General features: G+C 37.9%; 1 protein-coding gene across 1 annotated transcript in view; it reads left to right on the forward strand.

The window, feature by feature from the left end:
* The first annotated feature begins 407 nt into the window (after positions 1-407).
* Positions 408-27,042, forward strand: part of SHANK2 (SH3 and multiple ankyrin repeat domains 2) — a 319,025-nt gene continuing 292,390 nt past the window's right edge. The window contains exons 1-8 of the mRNA XM_050897450.1: positions 408-611; positions 10,043-10,246; positions 12,009-12,080; positions 12,679-12,787; positions 13,055-13,206; positions 14,006-14,173; positions 16,070-16,186; positions 21,111-21,188. Coding sequence (XP_050753407.1) covers positions 408-611; positions 10,043-10,246; positions 12,009-12,080; positions 12,679-12,787; positions 13,055-13,206; positions 14,006-14,173; positions 16,070-16,186; positions 21,111-21,188 — 1,104 coding nt within the window. The remainder of the gene's footprint in view (positions 612-10,042; positions 10,247-12,008; positions 12,081-12,678; positions 12,788-13,054; positions 13,207-14,005; positions 14,174-16,069; positions 16,187-21,110; positions 21,189-27,042) is intronic.

The raw sequence follows: 27,042 nt of genomic DNA on the forward strand, positions 1-27,042 counted from the left end.
TGCACTGGGAGAAGTAGGCTTCAAAGCCAGATCTAGTTTTAAGTACAGTTTACAACAGTGCTATTTAGCAGAGAACCTGGTAATTACGCTGGGTTTTTCTGGATCCTTTGGGAGGTTGGGTGTGCCTGGGAAGAAAGGTCGTCTTCCCTTTTATTACTCTTTTTTCCTTCCTCCTGTCCTTCTTCCTCTTCTGTAGTAAATTGGTAGCCAGATTTATTTCCATTACACTCTGCCTACCCACATAAATTACAGAAGGAAATAAAAGGAGAATAAAACATAAAACTTTGTTGTTAAATGCATGTTATTTCCAAGAAAACAAAACTTGTAGCTGATTCATTTTTAAGACTTTAACTATAACTTATCTTTTTCTCTTTCTCCTTTGTCTTAGCAGGATAAAAAACTTGAACATGCCTCGTAGCCCAACATCAAGTGAAGATGAAATGGCACAAAGCTTTTCCGACTATTCTGTTGAATCTGAATCAGACAGCTCCAAAGAAGAAACTATTTATGACACAATTAGAGCAACTGCAGAAAAGCCAAGCAGCAGAATGGAAGACAGTCAGAGCAACACATTAGTGATTCGAATTATGATACCCGATCTGCAGCAAACGGTAAGGCATAGTGTATTACAATTTAAAAAAAAAAAAGTAAAATTAAATTATTAGCTTTGCTGGCTTCAATCTGCAGTAGACCTGTTCTATTTTCTTACATTTTTTTGACATATTACAGGCAAAATTTATGTCGTGTTTTCTTTTAACGTTTACATTTTGTACCCCAATGGTATATCTGACTGATTGCCTAAACTAAAGGCACCATCCCATCGAAGAGAGCATATTTAGTATGTTAACTTGATGAAAGCTGTGATCATAAAGCAAAATACCCATCTGATCTGCATTCAGAGGCATTTGGGTAGAAGAAAGAGAATTAGGAATCTAAAATCTCATCAGAAGATGAGGGTTGAACCCAAAAATCACGTTATCTCTACGAAAGCCTCATACATATATAACCCCACTGTCTTCTCTAGTTTCTCTTTTCACGAGAGTGTGTTAGACACTAGACTGGGATCTAGCAGGAGGTCATAAATTTCTCTCTCTTTTTACCATATTTGTTGCCTTTCTCTGTCATCCTCCCACAAAAAGATATCCTTGTTAGATAGCTGGTGGCTTTTAGAGCATAAAGATGAGGAAAGAGAAGCACAAATAAATCTTTCCTTCCTCCTTTGCTGCTATGCCTTTACTACAAGGTGTTGTTTCTCAGACTTCTACCCAGAGAAATCAACACACTCAGTTTGGAGGAAGAATAAAGAGTGGCATCGAACTGTTCCACAGTTTTTACAATGACATGAAATCGCTGTTTTGTTCTCTCCCACCTCCTCACCGCTTAGACTGGAAACATATCAGAGTGGATAAAATGAACCTTTTCTGATTTTCCTAGAGGAGTCATTTGCAAGCTAACTCGGGGACCTATGGCTGTGTCTTGCATCCCTAAGTCTATGGGATGAAAATAGGGACTTTTCAACAAAAGATTTAGTCTCTGACATCTTACAGAAAGAATTGAACAGACTTTTCATTTGTTAAAAAATGATTAATTGAGTACATGAGAATAAAAGTTATTTTTTTAATTAAAAAAAAATCTTGGATGTTCCTTATGTGTTAGAAGTCTACAGTCCCAATTCCTCAGTCTTCCTCACAAGGAACTATTAAGCTGTTTTCTTTTATGTTTGAATGTGTAAAATTCAATGTCTGGAATGTTAGGAGCATAAAGTTGGAAAAGTTTGCTGTTGTAACTTTGTAAGTAAACGAATCATTGTCCTCCACAACTGCTATGATAGGAATAACAATCTCATCCTGGAGAAGGTCTTGGGAGTTACTTACTGATTCTGGCTAGAACCACAACTTGTCCAAGTTTGTGATTAATTATCTAAATTACCCTGGGCCTCCTTGAATGCTGTTGTTGGGATTTTCAATTGATGGTACGCATCAGACTTTTTTCATTTCAAAGACGATTATAACAACACATTCTTTTTATGGATGTGTGCTACATACATCGCTCTGTGCTGACATTTAAGATCTACATCATACTGTGCTGCCATTGAAGATCTATCTCAGATGAAATTATTCCTTTCTTTTTAATTAAGTTCATTTTTAGAATGATAGAGATTGCCTGTCTGCAGTCTGACAGGGAAGAGCTTTTTGACAGTGTGGCCTCAGGTGTGGTTGTAGAGCTCTTTTCTAAAGTCCAGTCTACACAGTGCTGCAGAAACTCAGAGAAATCTGTGTTGGAGTTAGGAGCATTATCTCTTATATTCTTGTACTTAAAGAAGTCTTTTAGATGAGGATTGCTGCTGAAATTACAGTACCACTCCATTAGTTTATATGGTGTGAGATTAACCTCTATGAAGAGGCAGCGGTGTGGGACCCAAGCTGGACAGGAAGGCTTCAGAGGGCAGAGCAGGACTGAGGCTGCCGTGAGCCACACACGGGATTTTTATTAAATCTTGGCTGAAGCAGTCATCACCTTGGGTCTTTCATTTCAGTGTTGGTTGAAATACTGATAGCCACTGTTGTACATCTGAAACTTAAAAGGATTTTGCCTGTAGTGCAGTCCTCTGTCAAGACAAACTCTGACTGGACATGGTTAGGATTTTATTGATGATCCTACCAGCTTGCTATATCTTTGACTGTGTTCAGTGCTTAATGAATAGACCCAGTAAAATGGAAAGATTAGCTTTACTTCCTAGGTATACTCTGTTGTTAAAAACAGAGAGATGTTAGCCTCCTGAAGCCCTCTTATTTCATTACTTTATTTTTTAGACCAATAATAAGTTATTTATTGACACTATTGAAACAATTATTTTTTTAAAATTCATTTTGTGCAGGAAATGAAATAAACCAAAAAGTATTTTCGGTTTTGTGTTTTGTTTGTTCATTTTTACTGCTTTACTTTTTGTATTTTTTTCCTTTTCAATAAACTCTTAATAAAAAGTAACTCAATTGTTTTAAACAGTTCTATAGCAGATGATCTATTTCTGATTTAACTTATCAGCCCACAAGCTCTTGTACAGAAAAGTGAAATCTGGATTCAGGTTTGCAAACAGGAAGACTGATAGCTTAAACGTAGTGTAGCAAAGTTTGGAGAAGATCATAGTTCACGAGCTCTGTTAGCATAGTTCACGAGCTACAAGCCAAATCCAACATACACCCCATTTGCTGTATAATTGTAGTTAATTTAACATACGAGGTGTTTAAAATTAGTCTGTTTAATCAAAGGAGCATGAAATGACATAATTTAGTTTTATGTTTTTATTCTTTATTGGTTTTTAGAAAGTATGATCAAGAATATATTTGTTTAAAAGAAGGCAATTTTAGGATTTTAGATAAAACTCAACCCACTGGGAAGCTTTAAACCCCTAGCTAAACTCACTAGGAATAAAAGTTTGCTCATCTGCAGTGACTGTGGTGTAAATTGCCTTTATTTCATTGCACATATGAGATAAGCACCAAGCATCATAAGTAGGATGTGCTGCTATAGAAAACTTTATACATTGTCACCCATTGTAGGAAATCTGTCTTGTTGCCTTTTTATTCTCATTTGAAACTTTAAAGATAATGTAAACCTTGACAAGTTCATATGAAGCTCTTATGAAGACTTACTTTTCAGTTCTTATATCAATTATTTTTGTCTCCTTTTCAGTTCAGATGATAATCTGATGTATTGAAACAATACTTTGTAGAAAGGGTAATTTCTTATAGCTTTTGTGCATCGTCTGTATTCAAGTGTCATCCCTAGCAGAGGAGGGTGGAGAATATTTAAATGAGTGACTGAAAGATTTCCTGAACTCAGTAAAATTACTGAGGGAATGGAGAGCATAGAAAGCCCTCTATATTCACAAACATGTGCATAGGAGAGGGGGTAAAAAAGCTATATTTTCTGGCATTTGATTTCCTGATTTAATAAGCCAGGAGGCTCAGCTTCAATAGATCCTTTATGGAGGCAGGACACAGGTGTAATTTCTTTTGACCAGAAGCTTATTTGCAGTGCATCCAGCCCAGAGGGCTCTGGCTTGACGATGACCCCTACTACTTGCTATTGAGATGGAAATGACAGTAACTGACTAGTTCCTCCTCTCTTTGCAATAGTGGTGCAAGGTTTCTTGGCAGCTTGGGCAATATTCAATTGTGTTTGCCTTTAACGTGAGGATGCTTCATCCCCAGGGCAGTGAATTTCAGTGTCACGCTGTCAGCGGCACTGATTGATGACAGATCTACATCTTTCCTCCTTGGTAAGCAAAGTTGGCAGTCAACAGCCCACAGCAGTTTGCTGCCCAAGGCGACTGCCTTCCTTGGGCCTAAAGGCAACTGTGCCTGTGCGTGGCGTCGAATGTCTTTTGGACATGGAAAACTGGGTGAACTAACGTGTCTGCGCTTTCCTCTGTGGTGCCTGGCATATCTGACGTCTCCCTGGACCTTTTTGATCTGAATCCAGGGTAAGTCTTCTTGTATCCATTTCCTTTATCAGCCCATGTAGGAACATATCACAAGTGATTGTGCCTATAACTGGAAGCGGTCTGGTTCTTCCCCAGTAGCTGTCGTCAAGAAAATCTTCTTTGCGTGGTATTCTGACAGTGATATCCAATGTTTTGTGCTCAGAATTGCTCTTTTTTCCCAGACTTCAAGAACAGATCTGTCAGCCAATTGTTTTAAGGAATGTTTTCATCATTTTATTATTATCAACACATGGTGGTTGTTCTGCTCTTTTGTTTTATCCTATACTTACGTGCTCCCTCTGAGTTATGTTTAAAATCAAAATGCTCAGATTCTTATGTTTTATTAAATTCTGATGCTGAGATGGGATTGGGTCTGCTGAAGACTTCTTTGAAATGCTTTCTGCCCATCTGTTTTGCTGCTCCACTTCAGTAACGAGCATTTACTGACTCCCCCCTCCCCTGGCTTTTTTATATTCGACTTTCCATGCAAAATGTTGTTTAGTAAGTGGCAGTTTGGTAAAGCAACAGCTTAAGTTGTAGCTACTTTTTGGTTTTCCGCTTCTGCATTGCCTTTTATACTTTTGAATCCTTTCTTTACTTTTTCCAGTATTCATTGGCCTTTAGGATTAAGAATCTTTTCCTTTAGTGCTTTTCTTTCTTAGATAAAACCCTTGTTTAGTTTGTGCAATTTTTATCTTGTGAAGGTAGGAACCCAGTTGTCACAACTACAGCTTGAGTCACGTTTTTGCTTAAGATGCCTACATTTTTACTTGTTTCCAGTCTGTACTGCCATCCGCTGCCTCAAATCTATTCCGGGTTTTCCTTTGCAACTTTCCACAGGTATTCTTCCGTATCCCGTTTTGTGACTGATTGTTCATTCCTGCTTTCTGTTTGTAGCTGATCTTCCTTCTTTTTATCTTCAGTTTGACAATGGAAACATTGTGGGTGCTGCTGACATCTGTTCTTATGCCCTTGATCTGGACGGGTGATCTGACTTGCCAGCTGATGACAGGGTGGCAAGACTGGTTTTTTTGACCTTTCGTCTCATGAATTCTGTGTTTTCTGAATGCATTTTGATGAAGGAAAGCAGTGCCTCCAAGGATTAAGTTGAACACCAAGCACAAATCAGAATGAGCGACTTGCTCCATTTTTTTCATGATACCCAACTCTCATTTGCATTTTCCACTTTTTGGTTGTCACATCTTTAATATTGATGTCTTCTATTGAAAGGAATAACTCATATTTTGATATTCTGACAATCACATTTTGGAGGCAGCTGTACAAACCGTTTGTCATGGTTCCTCTGTCGAAGCACAGTTCTGTGTGATTGACACCTTCATGAGTCTGAGGAAAAAGATGAGTTGGTTGATAGCTTTTTGAACGGATAAATGTTGTTCCTCGGAGATTCTGTATCATGAACATTATTCCCATTGAGTTAATATCTTCCCTTTAGCTGGAGTGGGTGAGCTATATTTTTCCCTTGCTTCCAGTCCTTCTTTTGCGCTTAGTGACTTACTCTCACCAGTGTGCAGGAATGCAAGATTATAATTGACCGTGTCTGTCATGATCCAAAGAGCTTTAATATCAAAAACACGGGTCTCACATTTCAGTAACCAACGTTGACGTGCTGTCTTGCTACTGGACTTGGATTTTGAGTGGCCTAGTGTGGTTTTTACAGTGTTTTTGAGCCACTCAGGGCTTCTTTTTTGGCTCTCATTTGAAAGAACTGTTGCAATTTTTACAGTGTATGTAGCTAGCCTTCAAGACAAACTATCACCTTTTTTCTGGTCTTGGGATGCAACAAAAAAGGTGGAAAAAATAGATCCCACAACTGTCAATGCAAAATATCTTTATGTTTCATATTGTGTTTCTGTAGTTCTTTGCCGCTAAACTATCCGGATTTTTTGATTTTTTTTTGATAATAAGTCATTGAAGATTAGAAAAAGTAGTCTAGCTTTTTTGACTCAGCTACTGCCCCTTTTCCTTGTGGTCACCATGCCATGTGAATCTAATGAATTCTTACATATGTCATAACTAAAGCAATCCGTGTATAGATTCTGCTGTGATTCAGCTGACGTTTTCTCAGGGCAGAAAGCGTGGCCATAGGTAACAACTTGTCTACATGATGGAGATGATGACTGTGGTGGACTCTGTCCTGGGAGGGCTGCCAGACAGACAGAGAAGCGGCACAGGGGAGGTGTTCCAGGGGCAGGCTGATCTAAAATACACCTTACGCAGCATTTGAGTGGTCCTTCTTATCCTCTTGTTCAGCAGCTGCCTCCGAGAGAGTGGTAACAGCCTTCATCTCTATCCTGCCTGGCTTCATGGGAAGCATAAATAATCACTTTTCTCACTAGTTTCACTCATCCAAGTCTGAGAAATTTTGGTAGGAAACAGTTGTTCGGTTATTGATTTTGCTTTTTACATCATTGATCTTAATTCATTATAAATTACTCATGGAATCAACCTTTATTAAGATAAGCGCATTTTTGTTTCCTGTGAATCACTAGAAAAGCTAGGGCTGTGAATAAATTAGTTTGTGAAATTACTAGTTTCAAAGTGTTTCCATATTTATGCTGCCATTCAGGTCTCTATAAAATATTGTAGCTAGTCTCGTAGAAATACAATAGTGGTATAGTTATCAGATAACTCATTTTAAAACAAGCCTTCGAGCTACCGCACACAAAGAATTCCTCACTGCCATTTCAGTCCAGTGAAGGTGGTCAAACTGTTATGTCCTGTCCTCATGCATTATATGAATGTTCCAATGTCAGACCTGTGGAAAGCAAAGTATTTCAGAAGATAAATATTGTGCATTACTGATGCAATGTGCATAAACACTGTAGAAAGACTTATTTTCCATTGAAATCTATTCTGAAGAAATTTGAAATTATTTATAATTTCGCCAATTTAGCAAATCTTTGAGAATTAAAAATACACACCATTTTCTGCAATATTCGCATGCAGTCAAGAACAGATAGAACACAAGAATAGACTGAACAAATTGAACATGTTGAATCCTCAAGGTGCATTAAAAAAAAGCAGACTTAATTAAACTGCGATCAGAAGTTAGTGTTTTGTATTGTTAAAATCAAAGCAGTGTCGTACAAATCCAAAAATAATTTGTTTCATGTAAGAATTTAATGTAAGAAAGACTTTCCGGGGAAAAAAGAATACATGTAATTTCAAAATTATCTCTGCTTCTTTCCATTTTAATAGCATTTCTCATAGTCTTTCAGGGTGTGTGGATAATGACAAGTCACTGCATAGTGATGCAGCATGTAGAAGTTAAGCTCATCGCATACATTGTGACTGGCAGTTTTTAGAGTTGCTGAAAACTGCTGCTATTTGAAGCTGAACTTTGTCTTGAAGTTTGAATCCATGTAAGAGTCATGGGGCAAGTGAGGTTCAGAGCTGAAGGAACACAGGGATTTAAAATGGATTGCCCTTGCTGCTAAGTCAGTGCCTTAACTACCGGGCTGTTTGGGAATGAAAATATTGTTTATAATGTTCTTTCTGTCTCCCTCTCTCCTTCCCTCCACCATTTAAAATCCCCCAACTTTTCACGAAACACCTTGAAATCTAAAATATGTAAGGGGAATGAAAACCGCTTCCTATCCAACTTTATTTTTGACAAAATCTAATGTCTCATTTGATTACATTTTTATATTTAAGACTGTAAAGGATTAAAGCTATCTGTTATTTCCTAGGCCAAGGCATCACCTGAGCACGTTGCAATGAAAGTTTTATCCCTCTGCCCTTACTTACCCCGAAATGTCTTAACATCAGTACTCGAGCTGTATCTGAAAAAGTGCAGTTTGTGCAGGAACCGATGAAAGACAAACCAAGTGGTAATTTTTAATAATTCATGCCCAGGCACAGTGGAGCTGGACAGAGCCCAACGTTCATGAGCCTGCCTTGCTTCCTCGGACAAACCCCTGTGAGATGCTATCACAGCAGCCTCAGTGGCATGGCTAGCCAGCGACGATGAGTAGAGGACATCTCAGTATCAGTGTCTATTGATAGTCCTCATATCTGAGGATTAATTCACAGAAACAGAGCCAAACTCCTCAACTTCTGTATGTCATGATATTTAAAACCAGCTAGTCATCTCTGCTCTGATAAAGTGAATATATACGGAGGACTGGTTGACTGTAGTGTTTGCTCAGTTAAAAACAGTTGTAAATTGAAAGTTCTTCATGTCCTGGTTGTACTTTTTACTGTTGAAAATTTTTGCAACGTAATATTGAAACAGTCAAGAAGACGCTGTGAACATATAAAATATTGTGACTTCTGCCTTTGAATTTGCACTTCAAAATTCAGAATTGAAATATTGAAATGAATTTGTTATTTGATTGGTGTATATGGGATCAGACATTACTTTCAGATGTGTGCAGAGCTTGCCAGGATAAATATGTTTAGTTCTAAAGGACAAACTCCAACCGTTTTCTTATGGATGGCCTCAGGACTTTAAAAAGATGCCAAGAGATACTGCAGAGGTGAGCACTGCAGAAGCAGCTGTGGGTAAAGTTAAAGGAAACAATTCACTCTCTTCATAAAACATCAGTCTTATTTCTACTTGCTCTTCTGTTCTCTTATCGTTATGTACAATGATAGTATGAAGAGTAGCAGAGGTCTTCAGAAAAGGCCTGAAGAGCGGTTACTGACATTATTACTGTAGCCAGAATTACAGCTACATTCATGGAAATGTACTGATAAAAAAGATATATCAGCTAACATTTTTCTTTGCCCCACGTGCAATCCCTGCATCCTGTGATGAATCATGAGGGGACGGAGCTGTCCTCTGAGTGGGCAAAGCAGGGACGCCTGTGCTGTCGCTCTGCCGTGGCAGCTCGGTGCGAGCCCTTCTCGTGGCCCAGTATGGGGTGAGTTGGCAGCACCGTACGTTCATAATGCACATCAGAGGCAAGAAATTAGTTTCTAGCTATTGCCGTCTGTTGGTAGCTCGTAACCAATGACTGCAATGTAAGCTACGACTGCAAAATTCCGAAATTTCTTAAATTCCTAAATTCCAGCTTGGTGAGAAGCAGAGAACTGGAAAGGATTTTCAAGGTTTTCAAGTTTGCTGCTGCTTCACATCATATAGTTCCTCCCATAAACTTACCCTAAGATAAATGTAGCTTAAAGTGAATTAGAATTCTTGCCTGAATACCGTTTTTTTGTGAAATTGTTGCGGATCAGAGTGATCGTCAGAACAGCCTAGAGTCAAGTGGATGGTTAAACATCTTGTAACATCCCTTTCACTCGGCTTTTCAAACAGGTTTGCCATGAAGGTGTTCTTTCTCTGAAGAAGTATATGATCTCTGATGTTTGTGGAAGGACTTGAGACGTCCTGTGTTTTCACAGTACTTGTGCATTAGTTGTTATAGAGGAATGCACATCTGAAATGTAATTCTGTTGATGTATGTTTTGTCATGGAATTTGTAGGTTTGTTGTGTATGTGTGTATACATTTATGACGTGTAAATTTTAGAATGTAAGATACTATTTAAATGTTTTTTCATTAATTAGATTTTTTAATAATTTCTCTTTGCAGAAATGCATTAGATTTAACCCAGAAGCTTCAGTGTGGGTTGCAAAGCAACGAATCTTGTGCACTTTGAATCAGAGTTTGAAAGATGTCCTGAATTATGGACTGTTCCAGCCTGCAAGCAATGGTAGAGATGGGAAGTTTTTGGATGAGGAAAGACTTCTGAGGGAATACCCGCAGCCAGTGAATAAAGGAGTTCCTTCACTTGAGGTATTTTTAGATCTAATATCCGAAACATTTGTATTCTGATACAAACTATGCAATAAGCTGTATTTGAGGTTTCTGCGTGCACCTGCATTGCATTTGGGAAATAGTGATCAGCAAGTCTGACCTTGAACCCTTGCTCACAGAAATGCTGGCGTTCACTTGCTCGGTGGAGCTGTTCCATGTGTTATCCCCAAAAGGCTGCCAAGAATCAACCCCTCTGGGAAATTTGATTTTGGAGTTTTCCTCTGCTGAGGACACAGGAGATGTATCTTATTCTGTGATTTAATAAAGAAATGTAAGGTTCTAGATTAAGCTTCTGCATCTGATTAGGTTTGCAATAGTCACATAGCAGCTGCTGAATAACCAGCCGTTGCTTTCTCCCAAAGAGAGGGTCTGTCTTTCTTAGGGAAGCCTTTTTTTTTTTCTCCCCATCTAGCTCCCTCTGTGCCCTCCTTCAGAGTGCACAGATTTCCTCTGGCTGTCTCCTGGGAAAGCAGTAAGGGAAGAGAGGGTGTGTATGTGTGAAGCAGTGACACATAGACACTGGAATTTCCCCTCTCTCTGTTGCTCATGCAGAGGCTGTGCAGCTGGGGGATAAACTGGGCAGAACTATTATGGCACTGGGCGAACATGGAGCAGAGCCAGATCACACTGAAACACAGTAGAGCAGGAAACTGGGGCATGAAACTAGTATTTAATTAATTTTGGTATTGCTTGTATGGTGGTACATCAACCGCTAATGATCTGCAGTTAATAGACTTACTCCACTGTAACGCGAATCCAAGAAAAAAGAACCAGGCTCCAGAGAAGCTTTCAAGTTCTAGCTTTTCTAGCAGTTTATTTCAGAGATTCAATCACTGATGTCCACATTATAGCCATAAGCAGATTAAATAACCAGTTTATTTTTTTCTGTCATGTTCCGTTTCATGAGTGTTCACTGTTCGCAGAATTCTTCTCACTGCAGCTAAAGGATTGCAATTCAGGGGTTAAAAGTGGTCCTGTGAAAAGCTGGTATTAAAGCCTCATTCAGTACAGTCTCCTTGTCCAACAGATGTGCTGCATTCTTTGAATTCTGCGTAGTATGATTAGATAATAGTAAATTATAACTATGTAAACCCCATGATTTTTGCCATCGGTCTTGCTACTCTGGCCATAGAGTAGCAAACTGTTCAGGGTAAAGTATGAGTGAGTTTCAGCCAAAAAAAAGAGGCAATCCTCTGAACCTCATTCACAGGACCAGCCCTGTTAAACATCAGGAGAATTATTCCCATGTGTAAGTTCTGCCTCTGTTGATTAAGGGATTTTTCAGGAATCCTTTTTTTGTTTTAAATTTCAGAAATGCTAAGCTGATATAGTGAAATATGTATTTTTTTTATTTAACATGCCTTCCCAGTTCTTCTTTCTGCCTGAGACTATAAATGAAAGTGCACAGATACGCTTAGGGAAAAGCTCTTTCCACTGTAATTCTTGCTTATTTATGTAGATTCTAGAGGCCGATCTCATTTCCCATACACCTCCACTGATTTCAGTATATTTATACAAGATATGAATTTTGCTTACATGAACTGTAAAACTACGATGCCACTATGTTAAGCAGAGTGCTGATTATTGGTGAATATTCCAAATGAAATACTAAGCCTTTTTTTGAATTTTACCTAAATCTACATCATCGTGGATGATACTTTCTGGTAAGGTCAGAAAATTATATGACGAGTTTTTAAGCAAAATAGGACATTTAAAATTTATTCTTTTTTTCCTCCCTCAGTTTCGATACAAGAAAAGAGTGTACAAACAGTTCAATCTTGATGAAAAACAACTGGCCAAGCTCCATACGAAGGTATGCCCAATTTACTGGAGAAGTTAGCAGTTGCCAACTTAGCAAAGCAATGTGTTTGAGAAACTGGAAATAAGTAGGAGTTCATTACCACCTGGGCCAATTGCTGAACCACAAACAGTATGTGCTTCCAGCACCACCAGCAATGTGTGAATTGTGATCTGGGAATTTCTCTCATAGAAAAATTCCCATGATTGGCTCTTCCATATGTATACAAGTAATTTTAAATGAACCTTACTTTGTAAATACAACGCGCTTTCAGCATGCTGCAAAAATGCTGATCCATGTCTTTAGACTCATTTGCAAGTCAGAATAATAATGATCACCATACACCATCCTAATTTCTTACTGAATGAATCTTTCACTCGTTTTTTTCCTTAAAACTATAAAACCCAGAATCTTCTTACTGTGTTTGACTTTTGAACACTATAAACCATAGGGTTTATACTCTCAGTATAAAGTCAGATTTTCCAGGAATGTGACTTAGCTACTGTTCAATGATGTCAATGGATATTGACATCAATTGACAGAATATTTCACTTTTAGTCAAAATTTTCTTTTTAAAATTAGAGGATGATTCATATGTCGCTCTTTGTTTCAGGCTAATTTGAGAAAATTTATGGATCATGTCCACCATCTCTCAGTGGAAAAAATCACAAAGATGTTGGACCGAGGACTGGACCCAAACTATCATGACCTAGAAAGTGGAGGTCAGAACAATAAAACTAGCAGCATAAAGTAGTACCTTCGGTTTGTTCAACCTAAATCGATGAACAGGCTGATTCTCACACATTCTTTCTGTTGCCTTCATAACTCTAGGCTAATGCAGTCTGTATGGTTTTGCTGTCCAAAGGAGAAAATTGATAATTTATGATTTTCTTTGAGCAGCATTTTTAACTTACCATTTTTAAAGCAAATGTTCTTTATTTTATAAATTTGCTTACCTTTTTTCAAGTACATGCTATTCTCTTCTTTAGAAACACCCCTAACTTTGGCAGTTCAGCTTGACAATACAGTAGAAGTGATAAAAGCTCTGAAAAATGGAGGAGCACATTTGGACTTCAGAGCCAAAGATGGAATGACAGCTCTGCACAAAGCAGCCAGAGCCAAGAACCAAGTAACTCTCAAGGTAAATGCTTTCAGTAGCAAATTATACATCATTTTATAGAAAAAAATATATAAAGGAGAAAGTTTTCAGTTAATTACTGTATTGTCTTCAATGGATCCTTCAATATGTGCTTGTTCGAGTGCTTTCTTGTGGCTTTCAAATCTTAAGGTTTGCTTTCAATAAAGGGCCTTTTCATTTCTGCTTTTCTTTGGTAGGAAGAAAAAGTGGTGAAATTTAACCTTAGTCATTGATAGATTGGGAAAGATCTGTCTGAAGAAATAGGAACAGCGTTATTGTTGCTTATCTCTTTGAAAGCAATGCCAGTGGCATGAATTACACATTATATCTTAACACAGTCTCTTCTGTTTTCTTTTGTATTTTAACAGGTATTCTTAAATCACCTTGATATTCTAGATTAAGTCTTATGTTTATGGCTTTTGCTTATTTCCTTTTGACAGATATTCAAATTGCATGACATTTTTGATAAAGCATCTTGTAACTGAAGAGGCGAATATGTTGCAGAGGCGATGCGGCATTTTCAGAACTGAGATTTCTGAACTTAATGAGAGGATGGAAATTGGACTTTGCCACTCATCCTTTCCTTGCTATCCCCATAGATTCCTTTAGATCCTAATTCTTCTGAGGTCATTCCTTGCTTAACTTTGTGCCGCAGCCCATTCTATCAGCTTATAAAGAAGTGAGCAAAAAATAGACGTTATGGCAAATATCAACCTTGTAAATACTTTTTCAGGTAGCAAAGTCCCTTTATAGTTAGAAGTCCCTCCAAAGTATATTTTTCACAGTTTGTGATTGCTTTCAGACCCTTTTAGAGCTTGGAGCATCTCCTAACTACAAAGACAGCTGTGGCCTGACACCACTGTACCACACTGCTATTGTGGGAGGGGACCCTTACTGCTGTGAACTGTTACTTCACGAGCACGCTACAGTCAGTTGCAAAGATGAAAATGGATGGCAAGAAATTCATCAGGTAGGAAAGATTACTTTTTGTTTGGAGTTGAAGTTGCATGAGGAAATGTGCCATGTACGTTCTATGGTTAAACGCTGTTTTGAAGGCCGTTTGGTACGTTTAGTCCATGCACATACAAGTGTGGAATTTCTTCCTTTTTCTGTTTGCGTATTACGTTGCATCCTGCTGTGGTGAATTAGAAGTGGAAACTGTTCCAGTGGAGTTCTGTAACTTTGAAATCCTATGGTTACTGTGGATTTTGCTGCAGAAATTGCACTAGTCATATTTATGTAATGGACTCTTGGAAGTTTAGCATCCTATTAGTGGCACTTCAGTAAAAAAGTGTAACTCGATCTTTTTGTTAGATGCCAATTTTAGTATCCTTGGTAATGCTTCTTGGGTGTTTGTCAGAGGTACTTTCTCCTTTCTCTCTGGTGAACTTTACGGGAAGCTTTGGGTTCAGCATCGTGTTGCTAGGGTCCTTCACTATGTTGCACTGAAGGATGTTAAACTCTTACAAACTCAGAGTTAGAGTCAGTTTTCATTCCCTGCGTGTGTGGAAACTGGGATTCTAATGAGTTTTCTTTTGCTGTTTGTACATGAGTTTTCCTTTCCTCTTACATATTCAGTGTGTGGATTCATACCTAGATGTTGAGTGACTTTTAGAGACTAGGCAGAATTGGTAATTTATAGCTAATTGTGCATTTGCTCTAATCACCCTCACAGTCAGAAACACAGTTACGATTTGGTACTGTTTCTCCCTTTGTTGTTGGATGCTTGCTTTCTGTTGCCTAGCGTTAAAATGTTCCTGTTCTAATAACAGCTAGCATAATGCCTCCATTATTTTGGCAAATAATTTGTAAATGAATAAACTATTTAATAAACACTGTTTTTTCTCCTTTCTGTGTGTTGAAAATGGAAAACGGAGGAAGAAAAGATGTAATGGTTCAGATACTAGACTGGGATTTGGGATGTGTCACAGATTTGTGTATTGAGCAGTACACTTAATTTTTCTGGTCCAAATTGCAAGATGTGTAGGTTTGTAACTCCCACTGAAGTCAGTAGTAATTAGGTACCTAAGACAGAGTGAATGGCTTTGTATACCTGTATCTCTCAGCTTAAATTCCATGTTATTATACAGGAATGATACTGATCTGAGATGATACGAAGTTAAAAACATTACAAATTGGGAGGTGCTCAGTTGGTGTGCTATAGAGAAGAAGGTAGTCAAGTAAGTCAGACTGATGAATGGAAATACTGTGCTTTTTCTCAAACTTATTTGCTAATCAGGAAAGTTTCAAATTTCACTGGGGTCTCATTCATAGAGATTTATTTCCAAGTATTCAGGGTCTAACATTTTATTTGTGTGACTGATGAAGTAACTCTTGAAGATTTTCCCTCTTTTGGATCAGTGCCCTGTGTATACTGTGCGTCTACTTGACATCATAGAATCAAGAAGATTATTACTTGAATTTTGGCCAGATTTCCCCAAACTGTTTTCACACCTTAAAAGCAAGCTTTGGAAATCTGATCATCTTCAGTGCCATCTAGTGGGCAACTTTCCGAAGCTTAGCAGGACAAAAAAACTTAATTTCTGTCAGTCTGCTTGTCACGTTTGACAGCTATGAATATTAGCAGATAAAAAGTGCCAAACTTTGTATTTTCTCGTTCCCTTAAACTGCCATTCTTCAAATAAGCAGATGCTTGAACTTAAGCACAGACTTGCTGTACCTGAAGTGCACACATTGGCATTTACAGACAGGTACGCGCATCTCGGTGTTAGTCCTCCCATTCAGTCCAGGGGTGGTTCTGAAAATTAGACCCTAAGTAAAACAGCATCTTCTCTGCTAAAAATCTTTACCTGGAACGCTTGCCTAGATTGTATAATAACCAAAATATGAACGCATCTCTTTACAGGCTTGCCGATACGGACACGTCCAACATCTGGAGCACCTCCTCTTCTACGGCGCTGATATGTGTGCGCAGAATGCCTCAGGAAACACAGCGCTGCACATCTGTGCCCTGTACAACCAGGTGAGCTGGCTCACGCCTCCTCTGCCAGCAGACCCAGCGCCGCGGAGTCGTATCGTCCTCCTTCAGTGACATAAAGGTCCCCGGCGGGAGCTGAGGGGTGCCTGGGGTCCCCTCTGCGTGGCTAAGTGGAGAGGGATGTCTTGCTTCAAGGGAAAGTGGATCCGGGGAGTCCAGTCCCGTGGAGACTGGAAACCAGTGCTGTAAGAGAATGACATGTAGCCAGGAAAAAAAGGCATAATTGAGGTACATATGCTAAATCTTTTATGCCCATCCACAGAAACAGAGGCTTGTTGAGTATTCTGTTGAAGAAGTTTACTGGTTTGGTGTTAGGTTTTCCTGAGGTGCAGTTTCCTCACTTTTAATAAATACATTTGGGATAAATTTCCCATTATTATTGATCTATAGAGGCAAGTTACACTGAAGAAGAACATAGCTCATTATTTTTCGTTTGATTTATTTAATATGCAATGAAGTGTTACAGGTTTTAAACAGTGGTCTTAGAAACTAGAAAGAACATAATTAAAAACTATTTTATTAGTGTTTAATTCACTGATTACAAATAAGGCTGCTCATTGTAGGTAGCAAGAATATACATATTAATTAGAAAATAAACCAACATCATGTTCAACGAGCTTGTACATTTTTTTTGTATCATATCTAAATATTCGTTTCCTATTCAGAATTTATTGCTGTTTTGGTAGAATTTAAATTGGAATTAATTAAGAAATACTTGGAAAATACTGTGGAAATATCTCTATAGATTATACAGAAGATACCGGATTCTCTGCTGTTTACAGCTTGTGTAGTCATTTACAAATAATAGACTCATTTGATTTGATAGCATTTTATACTCTCTTTGCATGGATGGGATGGGGAGGGAATGAGTTTTACGACTATGTTAAAACACAGTGCATATAATGTTACATTGAATTAGGAAAACACCCGTCATGAGATGTGACTGTAACTAGTGAAACATCTGTTAAAGCATCTGCTTCTTAATTAATTAGTATCTTAGTTTTTTTCAAAAGTCTTGTCAAGACAGGTTCCTCAATTAGGTCTAAAATGCCCTCAACTTTTTAAAAAATAGGATTTTGGGGATAATCTGACATTTTCCAAGACTATTGACTTGATGTGTGTGTCCTAATTAATATCAGTTCATAAAGAGTCTAGCTGTACAAATCTTCCCTGTGAATTCTGATTGTTTGAAGTACACAGCATATCAGTGGGAGCAGTACCTCTATGAACTGATTCTTGCTCGCTGTCTACCAACCACCTTCAACAGGCTGTTAAGTACCTACATCAACTAGTTTAAGGTTAGCAATGGTTTCTTTGCTCAGCTTGGATGACTTCTGCGACTGTAGGCATACAAAGCTTTTGCAAGTTGGCACTTGCTAAAATTCCTAGAAAATTTTGCAGAGAAATGAAACTGGCCTTCATCTCAACAAAAATTTTGCATTTAGGCTTCACGTCAAGAGCTTAACGTGTAAGTATAAGCACTTCTGTTGAAAAAAAAAATTAAAAATACTCACTTCAACCTCGTTTACTTCACTTTTCCTGAGTAAGAATTTTGAAGCCTGGACCGTAATGCACATATAAACTCAAAAACCTGAACTCATCTCTGTTTTTTTCTAACCATTTTATTGCAGTGCTTTCATGGCTATAGTTGTTTACAAGGTCATACACTTTTAGCAAAGATTATACAGTATGATGCTGAAATTAGAATAATCCTGTAGAATGACGGTATTTTTCATGTAGAGGTGTGTATTCCTCCCAACCTGAGTGGAAAAAAATCATTCTGTAGAAGGCTTAGAGACTCTACTTGAAATTACATCTACAAATTTGCAAATATTTTCATAGTCATTAAGCTTGGCTTTGTGAATGGAAGTTTAACATCTTGTGACTACACTGTCATGCTTCTGTTTTCCTTAATCAAGTGTATGTGAAAATAAAAAGTTTTTCTCAGGGTGCTGTGAACCGTAACGTATGCTGATTTTTTTCAGTGTTCCTTTTATTGAAAGTTGTTATTAGCTAATGTGGAAGGAACGGTGTTGGCCTTTTCTGGATGGAGAGGATGGGAAGGACAGCAGTATCCTTTTTACCTCTCGATTCCTGTAGATGGAGTCATTACCCATTTGATTTTCCCTTCCAGTCTTCCCTGGGGAATTTTCTTGGGATACTTTCTGAAGCTGGTAATTCTGTTTTCCCGAGTGTCAGCTAAGTGCTGATCTGAATGAACTCTTGTTTTTAAAAGTTATTTCGTGGCTGTCCAGTAACTCAGTGAAATCTAGACAGATCTTATGCCTCTGTATTTCACAAATAAGAACGCTGGGATGAAGTGTGCCTTCCTTCAGTCAGTGGATTGGATTCTATATGAAAACTGTTGTTTTACTAAATCAGGTAATTAGCTCTCAGACAACAAATTGAATCTAATCTGCTGACAAGCCCACACTTCTCTGTGAAATTCTTTTTAATCTTATGAAGTGTAAAAAGCTACTGCATATTCTGTTTATGTAATATATAATGAGTGAACAATACTTAGCTCTCAATATCAGAAGTTATTAGGTTGTCAGAGCTAAAATATATGCAAACAGGAGTTACGGCATTTGTAGGCAGCACCTTAACAATGGAGAGCTCTAAAATGTGGGATTTCCATTAAATTAACAAAGGAAAAGTAATCCGAACCATTTCTGGTGGTGACTTTTTTTGCTTATTCTCCCTGGTTTGTTCCCCTTAACACTGGAAGGACAGGGAGGAGACAAAAGGGAGAGAGGGTGAAGCCAAGAATGCTTCTCTTTGTTTTAAAAGAATAAACAAACAAACAAATGCAGTACTTCATCCAAAACAAGTTTTCTTGAAAATTCTTATGTTGAACAACTCTAACCACTTTCGTCAAAACTTTTCTTATCAAAACCATTTAATAAATAAATCACTTTGCATGTTTTTTGTTACACTGCAGACAGCTTAGCGGAATTTGTAAATCACGTAGAGAGTTTTTAAATGTGTAATTCTTTTGATTTTGTATTGTTGAATTATTTATTCTGATAACTGAATAATCAGCCAATAAATACAGTATGTTTCTTAATATCATTATTTATATCCTCAAGTTCTCGATCAAAATTGGGCATTTTAATGCTAAAGGGTTCTACTCACATTTCCAGTACATTTACTAAACAGTACCTGGTGGAATAGTTGTTATTATGGGAATATAATATAGTGTGCAAACCTAGAATCATTTAGGAGTCAGTCAAAAAGGAATTCTTGGAAAAATAAACCTGAAAAAAACTTCTTTTTTAACCTGGAGGTCTTAACCTAGATTGCAGCACATTTACTTCTTTTGGATGATTGCTAATACAGAACACAGAAAAAGGAGAAAAACATTTTGACATTTTACACATTGCTCTTCGTCTTCCTATGTTTAGAGATTCAGAGAACACACCTAATGTGCAGATTTCAGTGCAAGCAAATGAGACTATTTCAATTAATTATATATCATTAAAAAATTACCATCTATGAGATGGTTGTTAATATACCATCTTGAGATATGATCCATTCTGTTGTTTCAGTCTGTTATGCAGAATAGCAAGTGTGGGAACAAAAGGATATCTTTTTGGAGTATTGAATCTTGGGGAAAGGGTAGGATAGCCTCCTCCCCAGATATATTTAGGACAACCCTGTGACGGAGGGGACTTAATGGGATCAAGAATCCAGTGTGATGTTAGAAAACACAATGATGAAAATTATTTTCAATAATTTCTGCACGTTTGCTTATGACTCAGAATCTCGTAAATATGCTTCATTTCTAGTCACTAAAATAGCTAAATTATATGATTGTTTTCTCTGGCTGCAAATTTACTGTTAAAAGTGAAAGGTAGCACGTTGAAATACCTCATTAGGTAGAACTCCATAATGCAACATGACAAGAAATCTGGAAAGCATCCCAAAATTAACAGAAATATGTATGATGAAGAAACATAAAAACATTTTGAAATGTGAACTGGTTTGCATAAGGTCCTAAGATGAACATTAAAGATGACAAGTAGGAAATATAGTCTATGGATCATCAATATGGATCATCAAAAAGTCTAGTATTCTGAGAACCATGCCAGAACTGCAGAGGATTTCTAGCAGGTTATGGTCAGTCATATTTTACAACAGTATAGAGTAGCAACTTCAGCAATACACTGTATCGGTCCAAAAAAATTGTTTTTAAGGGATTTTGTTTGCAGATTTCCTCAGTTCAGAGGGCCTGAAGCCATACTTTTCTTTTGTTAGAAGGACTGTATTGGGTTTGTGCTCTAACTGTTAGCATTTTTTGGGTGAAAAGAGAGAAGGTAAGACTGGTCAGTGCAGTATGTGTAGCCAGATCAAATAATTTCAGGTATATTGAAAAAAGAATAATCATACATTAGATGTTTAAAAATGAAGATAGGTTTAAACCCCCCCCCCCCCCCAAATAAGTGCATGCAAGTAGTAAAACTGCTTTGGTTTTATTTTTTAGCAGTAGGGGAGGATATCATTCATCCCAGGTACTGTTTACTGTACTGTGAACATGACTGTTTTCCCTACAAAATAGGCAAAAACCATATAAGAGTCAAATTTCATTTTGAACTAACATGTTTTCTGATTTGTCAAGTATGGCATTTCCACAGTACAGTTTCTTAAAAATTCAATAAGATGTTTACCTCTCGCATTCCTGTACGTGTTTTTACACTTGCATATTGTTTCTACTCTAACACATTGCAAAGCACCTAAAGCCCTGTCATATTTAAAGTACTATTTTAGTAACTTAATTTCTCACATTATTTATTTAGTTTACTTCTTATCTAAGAAAATATATACCAAACAGCAACACATCTCATAGCCACAATATCTATTTAGTAACTAAATACCCTTATTAACAAGCTTGCTCTTCTGCAATTTTCAGGAGAGCTGTGCAAGAGTGCTGCTGTTCCGAGGAGCCAACAAGGAGATTAAGAATTACAACAGCCAGTCTCCATTTCAGGTAAAAAAGAAATACCCGTTCCCCCTGCCCCCAAGAAATATTTGCAAGAAAATCTCACGTGCTTGGTTTTCTGGAGAAGTTACACTGCACAAGGCTGAAAACAGCTGTGGAGTAAGATAACTATCATTTTGGGTAATGCAGTAAGTGAAGATGTCCTGGAATAGTCAGGAATGAGAGTAAAACACACTCGCTCTTAGTTGTTCCGGTGACGCTGTCAATGAGTTTGAGAATTATATGAGCTGTTGATGACAAAACATGAAATCACTGGTGTCCTGTGATCAGATGTGCCTCGCTTTGTGACTATCTCCAGTCCCATGTAAGAGAGATCCAAGGAGTGACTGGGCAGCTAAGCTTGCTTGGCCCCGATTGAATTAGCCAGAAAGAAGCTTTTCCTTCTTTGGATGTGAGGCCAAAGAGCTGGGCTAAGTTTCAGGGGTGCAGTTGATTTAATGCACTCTGAATGGTAAAAGTTGAAGCTGTCATCTATATCTCCAAAAGAAAATGAAGTCTTCCTTGGGATTAGTCAAAATTGACTAGCTGTTTTTTCACCATTTTCTTATATTAAAGTACTTTCAGAAAGCTTAATTAAAAATCCAAATGGAAGGAAATTGTTTGTCCAAAGGGTTGTCAGGTATGGCTGACAACCTTAAGCCCTTATTTCTGAAGCAGTCGTAATTAGCCTGGATTTCAGAGAAACATTCATAATGCAAACTGACATGTGAGAAATAGGGATGAAAGCTGTAATGTTTTAAGTGAACAGAAAGAATTTTTTTCAAGTTACAGAAAATAGTGCTTCTGGCAGAATGATGGCACAGTACCATCAAAAGGAACTGTCCTCTTGTGAAACGTGAGGGGGCTATTTCCCAAAACCAAGTAGTCTTTCAACCAAAAGAAATCCTGATTTACCTTTGCTTGTTGTATCTTTCCCGTTACATCCTCGACCCACTTTGGATAACGCTGGCATGGAATTCAAGAAAGACCGCATTTTCTCTCATGCTTGGACGAGTGAAATACTTGGAATATTAACCATGTCCGTGTGGGTCTCTGAGTTTGCTCCTCTGAGTTTACGTGTAGATAATGCCTCTGAGTTTCAGGCTTTTAAAAAAAAGCTCAGCCAAATATTTCTATATCAGTTTAATTATCTCCATATTTTGAAGGTTTTCTGGACCTAAGTTGTGTATCTCAAGAGCTTAAGCCTGCAAATCCCAGCCAGATCATTGTTTACTTGTGGGACCATTTTCCCAAAATTGGGGAAACAGTGCATTAATAATTTAATTTTAGGCACCATTTTTGGACTGTTAATAGTTTGCCATCTAAATATATGCTAAGCACAAATTCTCTAAGTACTAGATCATACTTATCACTGCACCTTAGAATTACCAAGTGATTAAAAAACGGAATAAGAGAAAACCCTAATTATTGGAGGGATGGGTTCCAGTGTCATCCCTTCACTTTCAGAGATTAGATTATTTTGTTGCTTTATGTCTTTGAGATTAACTTTTCTTTTTGTTTTAGGATTTTATGTGGGGAGGGTAAATGGCAAGTAGAATAGTTTCCATTTGTCTTCCTCTTTGTGCTGACTGCTGCAACATTCTTGTTCTTCCTCTTACAATGGAAAAATACAGGGGAAAAAGGCAGAAAAGAAAATATTTGTAAAAGCTAGTGCTGATGGTTGTCTTCACTTCAAGAAGTGAAGGCTGATTAGCCAAAACTAAATAAAAGCAAGTGAGCACAGGAGACAGAAGAAATAATTTTAAAAGAAGGGTATAGCTATGGAAGTGCACTTACTGACCAGTGAACTATCTCCCGTCCCTATGGAATAAAATCCTATTTGTTATCATTTATTATATGTTACACTTCTGATGCTTGGGCTTTTGACTGGTCACTCTTCCCCCAGCACGGAAAGAAGGACTGACAGTTAGGTTGGCTTTGTTTTATCCTTTCTAGATCCACATGCTTAAAAAAAGGAAATTACTTTCCATCTCTTTACTCTGTGGTGGCTTACTTTTAGGTGTAGGGAATGTAGGAAAAGTTCTAGTTTTTCCAAATGGAGTGAGCAGAGGAAACCCTGACGCCAGCACTGCAATAAAGCAGCATTAGAATGAATTCTTTGCCATCTGTCTGTTGCTGACCCAGTCGATCAAACACCACAAGTGGAGCTGTTACAAAATTATGCAGAATCCCCTTGAGTTAATAGGATTTTGCATACTAAAAATGTTTACTCGTGCAATCAGGAGCAAGGAACATCGAAGCATCTCATATGTACATAACGAGAACGGTTGTAGTTGCAGCATCTATTCCTTTGAGTAACCTCCAGTATGTTCTTTTCTCAGAAATCTAAAAGGATGATTCTTTTGAATTGCTGCTTAGCAAATTGATGATATGGAAACTGTGCTATCCTGTAAAACAAAAGTATCCAGACATCGAGAAATTTGTGTGTAGCTTTCAAGGCCTGCCAAAGTTTTATTTATTTTGATGAAAATGAGCAGCAGAGTTTGTATCTAGCATTAGTGTCCAATGAATGTAGTGTAATTTTACTACCAAAAAAAAAAGATGTGCATGTGTTCACTTCTTACCAAATCACAGTGCTTATTAAAACAAGCATGGGTTTCCTGCATCATATGGAAGGAAAACTCGTCTGGGCTGAACTCTGTGCCACTGAATTCAGGTATCCCACACGCTGTACATATCTCTGCCTGGGATCTGGCTGTCCTTTTTGCCTTTTCAGTGTCTAGCAGAGTCAGTGTTGGAATGGCATTGCCAGGTGTCGAGGCCATGAAAAAGCTTGTCTATATTGCCCAGTTAAGCACCTAAGCTTTTATTAGCTACCTTTGACGGAACGTGTTTCATCCTGACTGATTACTGGGGTCCATTAAGTTAGTAATCAGTGTTGAGTACGGTTGATGTCACCTATAGCCGAAAGTCTGTCTGTGACTGTCAACCGTAATAGATTGTGCTGCTGGTAGGATGTACTCTGCGATAACAGAATATGAGTCAGCAGAAATTTCTCTGTATGGTTTTTGTGGGATCTCCCACCTCTAATAAGTATTAACACTTGTATGGAGGTAGGGTGAATCTCCTCCCTCTGTCCTCCCGGTGTATGTTCCAAGTAGATTAGGGCAATTCCTGCATCACCGTCCTCGGTCTCAGTGTGAGAATTTTTTGTGTACTGTGTATTTCAGTATAAAAACTGACTAGCAATTAGAGGTAAGATGAAACCTGTGCCGCATCATTATACTATATTGCCAGTTCTATTTATTAATCACTTATCCATCGCATCTTGGCTGGGTAATCTAAAGACCTTACATGCTAATTATTCTGTGCTAACAGATGGAAAAAAACCATCGGCATTACAGAGCTGCAAGTGCTAGCTAATAATACACTGTTATATACCTTGTGCTTGGCCATTTTTCTTTCGAAGTAACTCAAATCGGAGCAGGTCTGTGCTTTCATTCGTAGCACTGAACTTGGACGTGCCCTCAGCCATGCCTGCTGTAAGTACTGCTGATGCCTCCACAACCATTCCTACCTTCTGACAGAGCTTGTCGAAACATGATGTTTGCCACCAACATACAGTACCTCGAGTTACAGCTCTCATAAACTGGCTTCTGAAATGCTGAACTGTAACTTCTGTTCCAGCTATAGGTTAGCTTTAAAGTTTCCAGTGGTTTTAGGGTTTTTTTGCTGTTACAGTTTCTATTTTATTAGTAAAACCTCCCAAAATATCCTTTCAGAAAAGCCATGATATGCTATCAATGTCCATAGCTACTTGGTTTTCCACACATTTTATATGCTCCTAGATTAATGTAAAATAATTTCTTACCTGTCTGGCAAATATTAATCCAGTAACTCAGAAATGTCAGAGTTTTGCAGTGTTTACAAGCTGTTAAAATGAACATACACCTTGTTTATCATGTTTTTCCTTTTTCTTTTACTGAGCAGAAGCTCTATATGAATTCAATATAATTCATATGTTTTCATACGGGCTATAAAGCACTTTCAAGCTTAGCGCTAATAGCGCTAATAATTAGTGTTTTTAAAGCATATGTGTTCAAATATACAGAAGAACTATTCTGAGATGGCATTTAGTGACACCTTTTAATGGCAGAGTTGAACTTGAGAATGATTCATCTCTCAGATGTACCTTATTATTGATCATTGCTGTCCCAAATCAGCATGGGTTATTAATGCGCTTATGTTAACATAGATGGCAAGAGGAGCAGCAATCTTCCAGGTCCACTGCAGGTAGAATTGTTCCTTTCAGGGTGTTGGCTGTACGTCTATTTTCAATTGCTCATTTTTTTGCCAGATTTGAATCATTTGAAATGAAATTTTCCATGCCTGGTATCTCAGGCGGCATTGTTCGGAAAAACAAAATGATTCAGCTATTTCGGCGTATGGGTGAGGGAAAACATGTTGTTTTGCTCATACTAAAAAACTCTGTTGACCCACCTCTCCTTGTCCCATCTCCCCTGTTGTGTTCTGTTGTTTTGTTTTGTTTTCTTTCATTTCCCTGCATGCTGTCGATGATCTCCGTGTTAATAATGTGGCAGTGTAAACCAGTTTGCAGTCTGACTCAAATATAGGGGCTCCAAAACCAGACTGCATATTTGGAAGCTAAGCTGGCTGGGGGGAATAGAGACTGGCACAACTGGGCGTGGGTGAGTAAACATTGAGCTTGGAGATGGGTGAGAAAGTACAAGATCGGCTGGGAGCCGGAGCCCAAGCCTGAAAGAGGAGAGTGAATGGAGCAAGACCAAGATTGATAGGGGTCTTGGGGAGATTTTTAATCATCAAGGACAGAAGAGAAAGGAAATTGGATTAGAGGGGAAATTGGGACTGACTGTATAAAAAGGGAGTCGTGCTTGGGTAGTGATGCTGGGGAGGAAGCCTCGAACTGGGGAGACGGAGCTGGGAGGCCAGGGAGGGGAGGGGGCTGTCACAAGGTGGACGTGCATGCAATGCTCCCAGCCCTGCTAGTGGTCTGTAAAAAATTAATCTCATTTATTATCCAGCATATCACTAGAATGGCTCCCCAAAACCCAATTTTGATTTAGGTTATTATAATTTTTAATTTCCATCTTTTTGATTAAATTTACAGGCAAAGGACAAGAAGTTATTCTCAGGTATTTTTTGTCTCTGACTTATTTTTGAAAGGGTGAAACTCTGAGAAAGCTAATTTTAAAACTGAAAATCTCTGTCCGGTGACTCAAAAAGGCATCTTTACAAATATAAAGTAATGTTTTCTCTCTTGATGTTAAAATATGTAACCGTTGTGTTAATGGAGCATCTGAATTACACAAGGACTTTGTTTTTGCCAAGTATTTATTTTCATCCTAATTCCTTTCCTGAAGCACCTGTGTGAAGAATGCATCATTGAATATTGTGTATTATTGGCGAAAAATATAGCTTTCTTCTCATGATGCATTCTGCCTTTAGTCAGACTTCCAGCTTTTTCCAGCTTTTCTCCTGATTTCAGTCAAATAATGGAATTTATTCATACTTGCTTTGGTTGTTTTTTTTTTATGTTAGGTCCCTGCTTGTGTTGATCAGTTACATTGTGTTTTGCAGTACAGAAATAATAGGTAAAGGATGATCTGTCATGGAAGAGCGCACAGTCTAATTTGCACTTACTAGTTATTTGTCATATTTAGATATTGATAGGAAAAGATTTAAGGTTTTAATCGTGTAAAAACCTCAAAAGTACTAGAATAAGTATAATAAAAAATTCTGCAGAATGGCTTTTTAAGACTCAGACATAGAGGTATTAGTAAGAGTTGCATTTAGCATTTTTAAATCTACACAAGTGACCATACCAGAAAAAACTATGGATTTTTCCTTTAAAAATAAAAAA

This window comes from Gymnogyps californianus, chromosome 5, assembly GCF_018139145.2.
Source record: "Gymnogyps californianus isolate 813 chromosome 5, ASM1813914v2, whole genome shotgun sequence".
Classification (NCBI taxonomy): Eukaryota; Metazoa; Chordata; class Aves; order Accipitriformes; family Cathartidae; genus Gymnogyps; species Gymnogyps californianus.